General features: G+C 38.1%; 1 protein-coding gene across 1 annotated transcript in view; it reads left to right on the top strand.

Annotated features, from left to right (window-relative positions):
• The window catches only part of ADAMTS19 (ADAM metallopeptidase with thrombospondin type 1 motif 19), a 500,178-nt gene that overhangs the window by 324,476 nt on the left and 158,024 nt on the right, over positions 1 to 17,678 (top strand). Inside the window, exons 9-10 of the mRNA XM_066276903.1 lie at positions 10,546 to 10,686; positions 12,094 to 12,244. Of these exons, the coding sequence (XP_066133000.1) occupies positions 10,546 to 10,686; positions 12,094 to 12,244 (292 nt within the window). The remainder of the gene's footprint in view (positions 1 to 10,545; positions 10,687 to 12,093; positions 12,245 to 17,678) is intronic.

The following is a 17,678-nucleotide window of genomic DNA, read 5'->3' as shown; positions in this document are numbered from 1 at the left end:
ATAAAAATTTATTAAAAAAAAAACAAAAAAAGAAAACAAGAAACCTACACCAAGACACATCATAATTAAAATACCAAAGCTAAGTGATAAAGAGAAAATATTAAAAGCTGAGAGAGAAAAAAAGGTTATCACCTACAAAAGAGCCCCCCTAAGGATGACATCAGACTTCTCAACAGAAACACTTGAGGCCAAAAGGAAATGGCAAGAAATATTAAAAGTAGTGCAGAACAAGAACGTACAAACAAGACTACTTTATCCAGCAAGGCTATCATTTAAAATTGAAGGAGAAATAAAAAGCTTCCCAGACAAAAAAAAAACTCAAGGAATTCATTACAACCAAACCAATGCTGCAGGAAATGTGAAGGGGCATGGCGTAAACAGATCAAAGTGGGAAAGGAATATAGCAAAAGAGGAATACAGCTTTACAGAATAAAATGGCAATAAAAAACTACATATTAAAAATAACCTTAAAATAAATGGATTAAATGATCCAATCAAAAGACATAGGGTAGCTGCCTGGATTAGAAAACAGGACCCGTACATATGCTGTCTACAAGAGACACACCTTAAAACAAAAGATGCACATAGATTGAAGGTAAAAGGATGGAAAAAAACATTTCATGCAAATGGAATTGAAAAAAAAGCTGGGGTAGCAATACTTATATCAGGTAAAATGGACTTTAAAACAAAGAGTATAGTAAGAGATAAAGAAGGCCACTACATAATGATAAAGGGAGCAATCCAACAGGAAGATATAACTATTATAAATATCTATGCACCTAATATAGGAGCACCTAAATATATAAAGCAGACTTTGATGGATATAAAGAGCAAGACAACAGTAACACTATACTAGTAGGAAATTTTAATACCCCACTAACATCACTAGATAGATCCTCAAGAAAGAAAATTAACAAAAAAACAGCAGATTTAAAGGACACTATTCAAGTGCTCATGGTACATGGATAGACCACATGTTATGGCACAAAAGTGGTCTCAACAAATTTAAGAAGATTGAAATTATATCAAGCTACTTTCTCTGATCACAACGGCATGAAACTAGAAATCAACCACAACAGAAAAGCTCAAAAATTCTCAAACACATGGAAACTGAATAGCATGTTGTTAAATAACAAATGGATTAAGAATGAGATCAAAGAAGATATAAAAACATTCCTAAAAACAAATGATAATAAGCATACAAGAACTCAAAATTTATGGGATACAGCAAAAGCAATACTGAGAGGGAAGTTCATAGCACTACAGGCACACTTTCAGAAGCTAGAAAAAGCTCAAATAAACAACTTAACCCTGCATCTAAGAGAACTACAAAAAGAACAGCAAGTAAAGCCCAAATGTAGTAGAAGATAGAAAATAATAAAGATCAGAGCAGAAATAAATGACATAGAGACTAAAGAAACAAAACAGAGGATCGATGAAACTAGGAGATAGTTTTTTGAAAAGATAAACAAGATTGATGAACCATTAACTAAACTCATCAAGAAAAAGAGAGAGGACTCAAATAAATAAAATTAGAAATGAGAGTGGAGAAATAACAACTGACACAACAGAAATACAAAGAATTGTAAGAAAATACTATGAAGAAGTATATTCCAGAAAACTAGACAACCTAGATGAAGTGGACAAATTCCTTGAAACATACAATCTTCCAAAAATCAATCTGGAAGAATCAGAAAACCTAAACAGACCGATTACAACAAATGAGATCAAAACAGTTATCAAAAAACTCCCAACAAAGAAAAATCCTGGGCCTGATGGCTTCACAAGTGAATTCTACCAAATATTCAAAGAACTAACTCCTATCCTTCTCAAGCTATTTCAAAAAATTCAAGAGGAAGAAAGACTTCCAAGCTCCTTTTATGAGGTGAGCATAATTCTGATTCCAAAACCATGCAAAGACAACACAAAGAAAGACAATTATAGGCCAATATCCCTGATGAATATAGATGCTAAAATCCTCAACAAAATAGTAGCAAACCGGATCCAACAATATATGGAAAAAATCATACACCATGATCAAGTGGGAATTATTCTGGGGAGGCAAGGCTGGTACAATATTCGTAAATCAATCAATGTGATTCAGCACATAAACAAAAGGAAAGAGAAAAACCAAATGATAATTTCAATAGATGCAGAAAAAGCATTTGATAAAATCTAGCATCCATTAATGATCAAAACTCTCAACAAAGTGGGAATACAGGGAACATACCTCAACATGATAAAAGCCATCTATGAGAAACCCACAGCCAACATCATACTCAATGGGCAAAAATTAAAAGCAATCCCCTTAAGATCAGGAACAAGGCAGGGGTGCCCCCTTTCACCACTCTTATGCAACATAATCCTGGAAGGCCTAGCCACAGCAATCAGACAAGAAGAAGAAATAAAGGCATTCAAGTTGGAAAAGAAGAAGAAAAACTATCATTATTTGCAGATGATATGATATTGTATATAGAAAACTCTGAAGTGTCAGTCAAAAAACTACTAGACCTGATAAATGAATTCAGCAAGGTGGCAGGATATAAAATTAATACTCAGAAATCAGAGACATTTTTATACAGCAACAATGAACAGTCAGAAAGAGAAATTAAGGAAACAATCCCCTTCACTATTACAACCAAAAAAATAAAGTTTACCTAGGAGTACATTTAACTAGGGAGACTAAAGACTTGTACTCGGAAAATTATAAAACATTGATAAAAGAAATCAAGATATAGACAAGTGGAAGCATATACTGTGCTCATGGTTAGAAAAAATAAACATCATTAAAATGTCTATATTACCCAAAGCAATTTATAAATTCAATGCAATACCAATTAAAATACCAATGACATACTTTAAAGATATATCTATAGTTCACATATTCCAAAAATTTATATGGAACTAAAAGAGAACATTAATAGCCTCAGCAATCTTAAAAAAGAAGAATAAAGGGGAAGGTATCACACTTCCTGATATCAAGCTATACTACAAGGCCATTGTACTCAAAACAGCCTGGTAAGAATAGGCTGTTAGATCAATGGAATAGGCACATAGATCAATGGAACAGAACAGAGAACCCAGAAATAAACCCACAGCTCTATGGACAACTGATATTTGAAAAGGAGGTAAGAGCTTACAATGGAGTAAAGACAGCCTCTTCAACAAATGGTGTTGAGAAAATTGGACAGCAACCTGCAAAAAAATGAAACTAGACCACCAACTTACACCATTCACAAAAATAAACTCAAAATGGATAAAAGACTTAAATGTAAGACATGAAACCATAAGCATCTTAGAAGAAAACATAGGCAGTAAGCTCTCTGACATCTCTCGCAGAGATATATTTGCTGATGTATCTCCACGGGCAAGGGAAATAAAAGACAGAATAAACAAATGGGACTATATCAAACTGAAAAAGCTTTTTCACAGCCAAAGACTATAAGAACAGAATAAAAAGACAAACTACACAATGGGAGAATATATTTGACATTGCGTCTGATAAGGGGTTAATAACCAAAATTTATAAAGAACTTGTAAAACTTAATACCAGAAAGACAAACAATCCAATCAAAAAATGGGCAAAAGAAATGAATAGACACTTCTCCAAAGAGGACATACAGATGGCCAATAGGCAGATGAAAAAATGCTCAACATCACTAATCATTAGAGAAATGCAAATTAAAACCACAATGAGATATCACCTCACACTGGTCAGAATGGTGCTCATCAACAAAACAACACAGTATAAGTGCTGAGAGGATGTGGAGAAAAGGGAACCCTCCTGCACTGCTGATGGGAATACAGACTGGTGCAGCCACTGTGGAAAACAGTATGGAGATTCCTCAAAAAATTGAAAATCTAACTGCCTTTTGACCCAGCCATCCCACTTTTAGGAATATACCCCAAGAACACCATAGAACGTTTCCAGAAGGAGAAATGCACCCCCATGTTTAGAGCAGCATTGTTCACAATAATGAAGATCTGGAAACAGCCCAAGTGTCCGTCAGAGGACGAGTGGATTAAAAAGCTTTGGTACATATATACTATGGAATACTACTCAGCCATAAGAAATGATGACATCGGATCATTTTCAATAATATGGATGGATCTTCATAACATTATATGGAGTGAAATAAGTAAATCAGAAAAAACTAAGAACTATATGAACCCATACATAGATGGGACATAAAAATGAGACTCAGAGACATGGACAAGAATGTGATGGTAACAGGGAGTGGGGCGGAGAGGTGGGTAGGGGACTGTAAGGAGAGGGAGGGGGTAGGGGGAGGAAATGGGCACAAAGAAAACCAGATAGAAGGTGAAAGAAGACAATTTGACTTTGGGTGAGGGGTATGCAGCATAATCAAAGGTCAAAATAATCTGGAGATGTTTTCTCAGAACATATGTACCCTGATTTATCAATGTCACTGCATTAAAATTAATAAAAATAGGATAAAAAAGAAACTAAAGTAATCAAAGCAAGGCAAAGAGTTAAGGGGCAGGAAGGAGGTCAGTGGGTCAGACATTGCAGGAATCTAGAAGTGAGGAGGGTCAGCGCTTGTGTTGGTTGACAGCAGTAATAGAGGGAAAGGGGGAAAGGTAGGAGAGATTTAGGAACATAGATCTAACAGGATCCAGGCATTTATTAGCTGTATGAGGGCAAGGAGCAATGTTCCAACTCCAGGAGTGCCGGGCATACAGTGGGTTCTCAACAAGTGTCTGTTGAGTTACAAGATAAACCTGTGATGTCATACACAGCAAAGTCAAAAAGAATCTTTTTTGTACTTCCACTTTTTTAACCTCTAATTTTTACCTTGTTGCTAACTTCCTTTTCATTGCCTTTAACTGGCATTACAATGGAGGTACATATTTAATTGTGCAAATGAAAATAATTGAAATGTTTTAAAATATAAAAAGTAATGAAAGTATCTTATAATTCGTAATGTTAGGTTTTGGTTTTTTTTCCATGAGCGCACAGCAGTGGAGTTACGTCAAATCAGATACAGCCACTGAATTGTGTGAAATTGTCATTTTGTGGAAATACAATCCACTTCCAGTTAGATATTGTTATAATTTGTTTCTTTTTTAAGTTTATTTTTTCATATAATCTGGCTTTTAGTGGGAAATAATATATCATCATGAAATGTTTAATGTGTTCAGCATGAAAATAAACTCACTCTTTTAAAATATTGCTGTTAATAAACCTGATCTTTCCAAAATTATCCAAAAAATGTGAGTGAATTCATGAATATTCTCTCTGTAACTCTTTAAACATCAGAGGGACCATCTTCAAAATCCAAATGCTTCTCTGCTTTCCGCAAGATATCACAAAGCTTCCTGGCAGGGACTTTTAAACAAGTTGAGAAGTTTTATAAAATAAAAATATTTTTTAAGTCGACTTGACAACCACGTACACTTTTAGTGGAGAGTTTATTTGCCCACGGCTCTTTGTCAAAATGAATCAAAACTGAGAGTATTGAAGTGTAGCTCCCTTACACAGTATGAGGAGGGAGGGGAGGGTTTGCTAATGTCTTACTTTGAGAATGCTTTGCATACAATGCATGCAACTTGGTTATTGGGACTATGTGTGCATTTCTGCTGACTGAAAGCAGAAGTTTATAATTATTTGGAAAACAAGAAATCATTTATATTAATTGAGAGTGTTAGAATCCAGAAATAGAAGCACCATCGTTTGGTGGTTTAGAGGTCTTTCACCTTGACCATCAGACTGCGTGGGCCTGAGTCACAGCTCCACCATTAGCCTCAGTGCCTTCCTCATCTGTAAGATAGCAATCGTGATAATAGAAACATTATTGTGAGGAGTAAATGAGATCATCATTGTGAATGATTAATACAGTGACTGGAACAGATAAAGATTCACAATTAATTGTTTTATTTCAAATCTATAGAATCAGGGCTAAGCAATGTCTCCTAATGATAGTTCCAGATGTGTAGTAAAAAGCCCTGTCCCAATTTCATGATCATCTTCTCTGTTACAAGTTAAATAGCTTTAGGAAAATTTAACTAATGGGTAAATAATGCTTGAATCACCAGATCGCTCCATGGCTGTAGCTAATTTCTTACATGAGAATCGGGATCCCAAACGGAAAATGCTCATCTGGATATGAAGTTGTAATCTTCCCAATTTAGAAAATCATATTACACTGCTTTGAGAAAATGTCCAAATTGCTAAATCTTGGAAGCAGTCCCTCTTCTGTCAAATGGACACATTATTTAAGAAGTTTTATTATTTCTGAAAAAGACCAATTGCCTTTCAAAAATAATAGTGTTTGTATATGATTTGAAAGACTACACAGCACAGATGGGAGAGTGAGCGTGTTCCACATGGCAAATGCCTGTTGTGAGAGCGTCACCCCAGCGACACTGCTGCAGCTGGGACCCTGGGAGTGGGGGGTGAAGGTGGTGCTGGCAGGGCTGCATCAGGACCGAACAGGTAGAAAAGCAGCAAGGCCTTGTTTCCATCTGGGACATTGTGCCATATTAATCTTCTTTTAATTTAACATTCGAACAAAGTTAAATTCTTGCCATTATTATGTCCTTGTTTTTCCTTAAGTCCACACATTCACCAAAGTCATCAAATACAGCAGATTATCTTTAATAATGTTTATTGCTTTGTGTTTTTTGACAAATTGGGAGAATAAGATAAACTTTCTCTGATTTATTGCCCCATTAAAGAGAACAGTTATCAGTCTCTAATATATTTCTGCACTTTGTCAGACATTTTACTGATCCTCGTGCACACTTCACAGCCGTCAGGAAAGCATTTACACTAATGAGGACACAGAGGCACATTTATTTTTTTATTGTTATTTAACTTGCCTTTGTTCACATGAATAAGGACATACAAAATTCAAATCTCTTTCTAACTCCCTTTATCACGCTACCCCTAGTAACTGATGTGGCGAATACTGACTATTCATCTCTGATTTTCCCTTTTTATCTTTAAGTATAAAAAACACCTATTTTCTTATTTTGTCAATCATTGCATTAATGTGTGTTGCTACAGGCCCTATTTAAAGGCATTAATTAGAGTAGGAAAGGTAAATGTGACTCATCATATAGCTAAATTTTTCTAACACCAAGACTGAAAAATGATACTCAATAAAATATTTAGTTTTATTTAGACCATAATTTTTAGTCTTCAAAGTTAGCAAACATGTTGCATTTATTACTTCATTACTCTTACTCATTAATATATTCATCTATATAATTTTTTTATAAATATATTAAATGTAATAATTTTAATTTTAAATTTTAATTTAAATTAAAGGAGGCAGTCAGACAGACTCCTGCATACGCCCGACCGGGATCCACCGGCATGCCCTCCAGGAGGCGATGCTCTGCTCATCTGGGGCGTCGCTCTGTTGCAACCAGAGCCATCCTAGCGCCTGAGGCAGAGGCTATGGAGCCATCCTCAGCGCCCAGGCCAACTTTGCTCCAATGGAGCCTTAGCTGCGGGAGGGGAAGAGAGAGACAGAGAGGAAGGAGAGGGGGAGGGGTAGAGAAGCAAATGGGTGCTTTTCCTGTGTGCCCTGGCCAGGAATCGAACCTGGGACTCCTGCATGCCAGGCCGACGCTCTACCACTGAGCCAACGGGCCAGGGCCTATTCTCACTTTTTTTTTTTGTATTTTTCTGAAGCTGGAAAGGGGGATAGACAGTCAGACAGACTCCCGCATGCGCCCGACCGGGATCCACCCGACACGCCCACCAGGGGGCAATGCTCTGCCCCTCCGGGGCATTGCTCCGTCGTGACCAGAGCCACTCTAGCACCTGGGGCAGAGGCCAAGGAGCCATCCCCAGCGCCCGGGCCATCTTTGCTCCAATGGAGCCTCGCTGCGGGAGGGGAAGAGAGAGACAGAGAGGAAGGAGAGGGGGAGGGTGGAGAAGCAGATGGGCGCTTCTCCTGTGTGCCCTGGCCGGGAATCAAACCCGGGACCTCTGCACGCCAGGCCAACGCTCTACCACTGAGCCAACCGTCCAGGGCCTTATTCTCACTTTTTTATGAAAGTTTATTTCATTACTTATCTAGATCATTACACTGTGAGAAAAAGAAACACGATTGTCCTGTCATCATCTCAAATTTAGCATGTAGAAAACCAAAGTTTCCTCAGTTATTTTAATGGCCTCATATTGAGAATTCATAGGATGTTATATGGTTTTTTTTCTAAAATAAAAGTGATTCTGCCTGATGACTCAGTTCAGCATTTAAGCAGTTTTTATAGAGTATGATTCCAGTATGCTAGGATCTTAGAGGGATGAGGAAGTCCCTGTCCTCATGACATTGCAGAGAAAACCAAAAGTAAAATGATGTAGTGCATTGCAGAAAACACTGTAACAATGTTGTTCACAGAATCCTATGGTGGGGAAAAGAAATAGTTCACATAGTGAGGTAAGAGCTAGTAAAAGTAAACCTAATGAAGGTAATCTATACAAATCTTGAAGATTATATAACATTTATCTTGGCAAATACATTGAAGGAAGGGAACTTTGGACTGGGCAGGGGAAGAATAGAATTCACAGATGTCAAATGTGTAATAGTCACATGATTCTAGAGCCAGCCACCTCTGCTCAGACATCACCACTTTCCACTTACGCAGTGTGTGGTCCTGGGCAGGTCACTTCTCATCAGTGAAGTGGGTGTATAGTAGCTCCCACAACATAGAACAGTTTAACTCAAACTTATAAATTCCTTTGTATGATATATAATATATAGAAATGCTAAATAACTATTAATTGCAAGGGAATAAGAATCAGCATAATGTTTGGGAACCTAGAAAGGATTTGGTATTGTTGAAAAAATCCAAGTCATTTACTTGGGAGAAATGAAGGGGTTATGTACCATGTTAAAGAGCTGGAAATTGCCTCAGAGGTAATGGGGAAGCAGAAGAGTGGAGTCCAACTGTCCTTCCATAGCTCTCCCCAGACCCGGGTGGGAGGGGCAGAGGGGAGTGCTGGGAGGAGTAGAGGCACAGAACCCAGTCAGAAGGTCACAGGGATTGTCAAGACTCAACATTATGTAATTCTCTTTAATAGTAACAGAGAGTTGAAAAGAGGTGACAGTTGAGAGAAATACTTATCAAGTAAAATTGGCAGGGCTTGATCCTAACTCTTAGTGAATAAAATAGCCTGGGAGAGAGTTTGGAAGAGGAAAGAGTAAGTGATGCTCTGAAGATTCTTGGTTTAGCTGACAGGAGTCAGGAACCTATGGCTCGCAAGCCAGATGTGGCTCTTTTGATGGCTGCATCTAGCTCGCAGACAAATCTTTAATAAAAATAATAATAACATTAAAAATATAAAACATTCTCACGTATTACAATCCATTCATTTCTTACCACTCATGTTCATGGTTGCTGGTGGCTGGAGCCAATCATAGCTGTCCTCCGGGACAACACTAAATTTTTATTGGATGATGCGTAACGTACACGGGTCGTTGTATGGCTCTCACGGAATTACGTTTTAAAATATGTGGCGTTCATGGCTCTCTCAGCCAAAAAGGTTCCCGACACCTGGTTTAGCAGAACGGGTGGACAGCGAAGGTGCAGAAAAGAGCGATGGGCACAGGAGCAAACAAGTCTGAGAGAAAATCATGAGGGCAGTTTGTAGACATGTTCAACTTAACCATCTTTTAGTACAGGGGTCAGGAAACTTTTTGGCTGAGAGAGCCATGAACACCACATATTTTAAAATGTAATTCTGTGAGAGCCATACAACAGCCCTTGTACATTACACATTATCCAATAAAAAGTTGGTGTTGTCCCGGAGGACAGCTGCGATTGGCTCTAGCCACCCGCAACCATGAACATGAGCGGTAGGGAAATGAGTGGATTGTAATACATGAGAACGTTTTATATTTTTAACGTTATTATTTTTTTTATTAAAGATTTGTCTGCGAGCCAGATGCAGCCATCAAAAGAGCTATATCTGGCTCACAAGCCATAGGTTCCCGACCCCTGTTTTAGTACATGTTAAGTCAGATTTTTAGAGTGGAATGCCAATTTAACAGATTCAGGATTCAATAGGAAAAATAAAGATGGCCATGAACGTGAAGGTTTCCCAGGGAAGTCTATGTTATGTAATGGGTGGGAGAAGATGGCCCAATGAAGCATGTGGGGAAAATAATAGTTTAATGTGGTTTCAGATTTGTTATAATGTACGAATAAAGAATCTTCAGTCAGGGGCAAGAAACTCATGTGGTCAAATAGAAATATACTATTTCTGTGTTTCAAACATACTCCTAGGTGAAAAGATATATCTAAAAATCATTTTAGTGCAGGCTAACTAAGCATATTATTTACTAGACTGATTTGGAAAATGTTTTTTACTAAATAAAAATATTTACCTTTAATCTAAATAACAAAATTTTAAAAACAAAGCAATCTGAAATCTAATTTGATTTTGACCTTTAAAACTAATTTATTTTCCATTATTTTAAGTATTGAGCTGTTATTGAATTATAGTTATAAAAAGCCAAATATATTTGTCTAATGCAATTTTAAAATTTTAATTATATTTCAAATCAGCATGGGCATTAACCATGACAATGACCACCCATCATGTGCTGATGGTCTTCATATCATGTCTGGTGAATGGATTAAAGGACAAAATCTTGGTGATGTGTCATGGTCCCGATGTAGCAAGGAAGACTTGGAAAGATTTCTAAGGTACTGAGGTCACTTCCTGTTGTCATGACTGTGTGTGTGTGTCTGCTTCCTCTGCCAGCCTGTGAAGGTGGCAGGGCAGAGCAGGAAGGACACCAGAGGAGGAATCTAGGCACTTGATTCCAAGTCTAGCTCTCCCATGGACTCATGGTGTGCATTGGGACATACTCTTTTACCCACCAACTTCTTAGTTTCCACATTCAAATTGTCAAAGCTGATTTGTAAGGTTGAAAAATTGTAAAGTTTTAAAGAATCTATCTCACAGTATCTAATCGCTTCTCAGGATTTCGCAGTGAGGATATTCTAATTGCCCATCCTTCAGCACATGGTTGTCATCACAAAGAAAGTCTTTAACAAAAGCTCCACCTTTTCATTGTGATCCTTCTAAACTCTAACTCTGTTTTCATTGCTACATAGTTATCATCATTACAAATAATCCTCCAGTCTCTTCCTTTCCACCTTCAACAGCAACAACATTTAGCTTCTGCCTATTTGGAAAAATAAATAAAAAATATTATTATTGTTTGAGGTTTTATTTTAAAGCCCCTGTTATTTAGTTATCCATTTGGTCATAGAAGGAACAGCTGAAACAATAGGTGAAAGTAGTAAGTAAGAGAGAATTGCTTTAAGTATCCAAAAGTCTAAGTAAGAAATGGAAACACCTAGCTAGCTAATTTCACTGTGCAGATAAGTTTAATTCATTTTTGCATACCATGTAAATTGGAAAGCCTATCACATGACCATAACTGTGCTCTGAACTATGTGCAGCATAATCTGTGCATGCTTTTTATTGTGCTAGTGTAGCCAACAACACTCAGAGGGCTCGTGTGAACACACCATCTCCTGGGAACTGCACCGTCAGTGGACCTGAATGAGTTTCTAAGGAATGTGTGTCATTTTGTTTGGCTGCTTTCACGTGAATCAGAACTAGGATAAAATTAAATGTCACATCATATCTAGTCGTTATATTATAATGTCAGCTACAAACATATTCGTACTATGAATACTTACTAAATAATGCTTTCTGTAGATCCTTTAAATCTTTGAATGTAGTTGATTTTTACCTTCACATATCACTTTTGGGCAAGTTAATTTCTGAGTCTGAGCTTCTTCATCTTATAAATGTGTAAAATAGTGAGCCATCTCAGTGTTACATAGATTAGCTGGGTTAATCCATATAAAAGCCTTTTATAAACCAAAATATTCTGTTATCTTGAATATTATTATTATTATTATTAGGATTATCTTAAATAAATAAATGACTCATATGGAATAATTTCTATAAGCATTAAATAGAAACACATCAATAAAATAAGAACATTTTTCATATTATGAAATATTTCCTGTTGCATGCTAATGATAACTTTTTACATTAAGTTCAAAATTTTACACATATCTGCGTATTGCCAGGTCAAAGGCCAGTAACTGCTTGCTACAGACAAACTCCCAGAGTGTCAATTCCGTGATGGTCCCCTCCCAGGTTCCAGGGACGGCGTACACCGCTGATGAGCAGTGTCAGATTCTCTTTGGGCCACTGGCTTCCTTTTGTCAAGAGATGCAGGTAAGGGTTGTACCCAGGAGGGGCTTGCAAAGTGTGTGTTCACATTTATTGTTTAGAAGTATTGAGCAGTGGAAGGGAAGATGACTTTATTTTAGAGTCTGTGGCTCAAAATCACCCTGTCTTGGAAAGAAGGGTTTTCTATGAAAAGTTTCCTACACTTTCCCCTAGCACTTTGGAGCTGATAGAAATCAGATGTGGGCATTTAATTAATAAGGAATAACCCAAGAATTTCTGTGAAATATGCGGTATGCCATTTCAGTGCTTCTATTTTAAATCTCTACCTTTCTTACATGGTAGGTAAATGGGTAAAGATGTAATAAAACGATATGTGAATATGAAATTATGGAGAAGGTATTACCTTTTAAACCTGAAAATAAAATGTTAAAAATATGTTCTATGAGAAGCAATCAATAAACAACTAAAGTGAAGTAACTATGATTTGATGCTTCTCATCTCTCTCTTCCCCCCTTCCTTTCTCCTTCAAAAAAAAAAAAAGAAAAAGGAAAAGAAAATGTATATTCTATAGGAATAAAAATTAGAGAGTACATATCTAAATAGTTCAACCAGAGGAAAAGAGTAAATACATGATGGTAAACTAAGCAGTATCTATATGTGGATATTTGAATAGTTATTCAGAGAGGTCCATACAAGTCTAGAAATCTGAAGTCTGAAGGATTGAGCCAAATGCCCTTCTTGACTATGTCATTATTTTAACTCTATTTGCCCTTTTCTTCTTTCTTTTGCTCTTTCTGCTGCCAGTCCCCTAGTTGCCCATCTCTTCCAAGTGTGCACTCGCGCATGTGCATACACACACTTTATTTCAAGAATAAACTGATAGTTACACTTAGAGTGAATTGATAACTGTATCTCACTCTAAGTTTCTATGCTTGCTTCAAAGGAGTTTGGCTTTGATGAAGGTAAATGCTCTTTTGGATTACTGGTAGCATAAGTAAAATCTATTATAAGGAAAGAGAATATGACATCATGACATTTTCTGCTCTATAGTTCTTACCGAAAGGGCTTGTTCACGTGCTTATTCTTTTCCCCTTATGAATTCCCCACATTAGCGTGTAAGCCCCATGAGGGCAGAGAAAATTTCTTCAGCATCTTACCGCATGGCTGTCACATGGTAGGCACATGGTGGGTGGATATTTGATTTTGGATTAGAATGAGTAAATGTATAGAAGAGTTGGAGCTGCATGAAATGTGATGTGTGTAGGATGTGTGGAATGTACTATTCCTCTGGTTGTAGTGGAGCTCAGAAGAATCTGGGGTAGGTGAGTGACTGTGACCTGACATCCAAGGGTTCTTCTGTGGCAGAGTCATGGACCTGTGAACAGGAGCCCAGTTGGCACTGTGTGATCTGTGCCTGAATCCTCCCTCCCCCGCTCTCTTCTATCAGTTTACTCTCTACTCTTCAACCCTGAGCCTTTAGATAATCAAAAATTGGGTATAATCTTCTTTCATAAATCTTCATGCTAAAATAAATGTTTTGAGGTACACGGGGTTGATTTTTGTGGATGGACACATCCATATGCTGAAATTATCATTGTTTTGGAAAAACTGTGTGTGGTTACCATTGTATTGGGCAGTAGGTGGTTTCAGTTTATGCAGTACAGGGAACCGATAGGGCTGATAAGTGGAAAATGTTCATGTTTTATAAAGTACCCCAAGGGTTAGAAAAACTCGGCAAATGACCAACAACAAACATGATTTTGGTAAATTTTAGATTATTTTTCACAAACATTTTTAAAAGCTTTCGGAAATTATTTTTAATGCTATATTACAGTTACTTAAACTTTACTAGTGCCATTTTACAATATTTTGGACTCTAAAGTATATGCCACAGTGTATAAGTCATTTATATTTATGGTCTGTTTTGACTCTTATAGCAATTATAGGCCATAGTTAGTATTCAGTTCTGTTTTACAGATCAACACTTTGAAGGCTGTAGAAGTTAGATAACATGAAGTACTTTCACCTACTAACAGGAAGTGTTAGATGCAAGTCCAGGCAACAAGTGTGCTGGAAGCACCTGCTCCACTACTTCTCTCGGCACTTCAACTCCTCTGTGTATTGTCTTTTCTCCGGGAAACTCTTAGATCATACCTGTGTTTAAACTGATTTTATTTTATCTGCTAAAGCATCTACATCTTTAGGATTAAGTAATACCATAATTGATTTATTTTTCTAGGTCTTTTGTTCTATTTACATTGTCATTTCTTTTTTTTTTTTTTTGTATTTTTCTGAAGCCAGAAACGGGGAGAGACAGTCAGACAGACTCCCGCATGCACCCAACCGGGATCCACCCGGCACGCCCACCAGGGGGTGATGCTCTGCCCCTCTGGGGTGTCGCTCTGCCGCGACCAGAGTCACTCCAGCGCCTGGGGCAGAGGCCAAGGAGCCATCCCCAGCGCCCGGGCCATCCCTGCTCCAATGGAGCCCTGGCTGTGGGAGGTGAAGAGAGAGACAGAGAGGAAGGGGGGGTGGAGAAGCAAATGGGCGCCTCTCCTATGTGCCCTGGCCGGGAATCGAACCTGGGTCCCCCACACTCCAGGCCGACGCTCTACCGCTGAGCCAACCGGCCAGGGCCTACATTGTCATTTCTTACTAACCTACCAGCACAGATTTTTTTTTTTTATCTCTGAAAGTATAACTATTTTTAGGGGACTTTAAATCTATGTTTTTCTATATCCTAAGATATTGCCTTATTTGTTTGTTTACTCATTTATTTGTTCATTCATTCATTTATATTAAGTGAGAGGCGGCGAGGCAGAGAAACAGCCTCCCACATGCACCCGGAAAGGGATCCACCTGCCTGGTCTGGGGTCAATGCTCTGTCCATTTGAGGCCTCTGCTCCTTACCTAGCTGTTTCAGCGCATGAAGCGAGGCCAGGAAGTCATCCTCAGTACCCGGCACTAACTTGCTGAATGAACCATTTGAGCCATGGCTGCAGGAAGAGAAGAAAGAGAGAGAGAAAGGGGAGCGGGAGGGTGGTGAAGCAGATGTCCACTTCTCCTGTGTGCCCTGATGGGGAATCCAATTGGGACTTCCACATGCCAGGCCGATGCTCTACCACTGAGCCAAATGACCAGGGCCTAATATTGCCTTTTAAACTAAGCATTTTGCAAATGAAATTAAGTTCTAGGATTAATTACTCAGAAATATTTTCCTTTTCTTCTCCCTCAAATGGTAAAAATGTGAAGTTATAAAATAACTATTTTTTCCCTAGTTCTGTGTGTAATCTTTATTAAGGACAATTTTTATATTTATTTATTTATTTATTTTTATTTTGCAAGACAGACAGAAATAGAGCAAAGGACAGATAGGAAGGAAGGGAGAGAGATGAGAAGTATCAATTCTTTGTTGCGATGCTTAGTTGTTCATTGATTGCTTTCTCATATGTGCCTTGACCGGAGGGCTCTAGCAGAGTGAGTGACCCCTTGCTCAAGGCAGTGACCATGGGTCATGTCTATGATCCCACGCTCAAGCCAGTGACCCTGCACTCAAGCTGGTGAGTTTGCGCTCAAGCCAGATGAACCCATGCTCAAGCCAGCGACCTCAGGGTTTCAAACCTGGGTCCTGAGCATCCCAGTTCAACGTTAAATCCACTGTGCCACCGCCTGGTCAGACTAAAGATAATTTTTAAACTAATGCCAGGAAGGGTTAGGTTGCTATGGGCAACCAAATGGAAGCAGCACCCTGAATCTGGTTGGAGATCACGGGCTAGAGGGGTGTGTGACTGGGCTGGCAGTGGCTCTGCCTCTTAGTGATGTGAACCCCAGCCAAGGCTTATTTCTTTCTAAGCCTCACTCTATAGAATGATAAGTGGAGCTATAGTATATTTTAGAGGCTCTTAGAGCTCAGAGGTCAGAATTCTGTAATTGATTCCAAAATCTTATTCTTTACTACACTTGAAATTCATCATTTTGACCCCAAAATAGTACAGTGTGCAAAATGTAGGAACTAGATAGACAGAAAGATAGAGCCAATAGGTTGTTTACAAATTTGGTCTGTGATTTTACAAATATCTATTGAGTTATTACTACTTTCTGGACACTGCTCTGTGTAGTAATAATACAGCAAGTAACAAAGACCTCATCTTCATGGGGACTATATCTTAGTTGGGAAAACAGACGGTAAGCAAATAATGGGTAATATCTCAATTCACAATAAGTGTTTTGGAGAAGCATAAATGCAGGTAGGAAGGGTAGGGAATAGAACCTAGATGGGAGGACAGGAATGGTTCTATTTAATATAGGGTTTTCTGGAAGGCTTCCTAAACAAGATGACATTTGTTTAGCAGTGGTTCTCAAACATTTTGAAGTTAGGGCACATTTAGAATCTTACAAATAATTGTAGGCGCACTATATACAAATTTCTGAGAAATAAGTTATAATAATTAAGTCAAAATTTTTTTTAATAATTTTATTTTTTTAGTGGGGTGACATCAATAAATCAGGATACATATATTCAAAGATAACAAGTCCAGGTTATCTTGTCGTTCAATTATGTTGCATACCCATCACCCAAAGTCAGATTGTCCTCTGTCACCTTCTATCTAGTTTTCTTTGTGCCCCTCCCCCTTTCCCTCTCCCTTTTCCCCCTCCCTCCCATAACCACCACACTCTTATCAATGTCTCTTAGTTTCACTTTTATGTCCCACCAACATATGGAATAATGCAGTTCCTGTTTTTTTCTGATTTACTTATTTCGCTTCGTATCATGTTATCAAGATCCCACCATTTTGCTGTAAATGTTCCAATGTCATCATTTCTTATGGCTGAGTAGTATTCCATAGTGTATATGTGCCACATCTTCTTTATCCAGTCATCTATTGACGGGCTTTTTGGTTGTTTCCATGTCCTGGCCACTGTGAACAATGCTACAATAAACATGGGGCTGCATGTGTAATTAAGGCAAATTTTAAAGGAAAAAATATAAAGTCCAAGTGTGCTTTTATGGTAATTAAGTGAAATAAATATGACAAAATTAAATTCATTCTGACATTAAAAAACTTTTTTTTTTCTTTTCAGGAACAGAGAGAGAGAGTCAGAGAGAGGGATAGATAGGAACAGACCTACAGGAACGGAGAGAGAGGAGAAGCATCAATTATCAGTTTTTCGTTGCAACACCTTAGTTGTTCATTGATTGCTTTCACATATGTGCCTTGACCATGAGCCTTCAGCAGACCAAGTGACCCCTTGCTCAAGCCAGCGACCTTGGGTCCAAGCTGGTGAGCTTTTTGCTCAAGCCAGATGAGCCCGCACTCAAGCTGGCAACCTCGGGGTCTCAAACCCAAGTCCTCTGCATCCCAGTCCGATGCTCTATCCACTGCGCCACCTGCTGGTCAGGCATAAAAAACATTTTTATGTTACATTTTTGAGTTATGCTTTTTAGAATTTGTAAAAAAGAGGGATTAAAAAATAAAAA

The sequence above is a fragment of the Saccopteryx bilineata genome, chromosome 4 (assembly GCF_036850765.1).
Source record: "Saccopteryx bilineata isolate mSacBil1 chromosome 4, mSacBil1_pri_phased_curated, whole genome shotgun sequence".
Lineage (NCBI taxonomy): Eukaryota > Metazoa > Chordata > Mammalia > Chiroptera > Emballonuridae > Saccopteryx > Saccopteryx bilineata.
The sequence above is the reverse complement of the archived record's forward strand: the minus strand, read 5'-3'. Positions and strand labels throughout refer to the sequence as shown.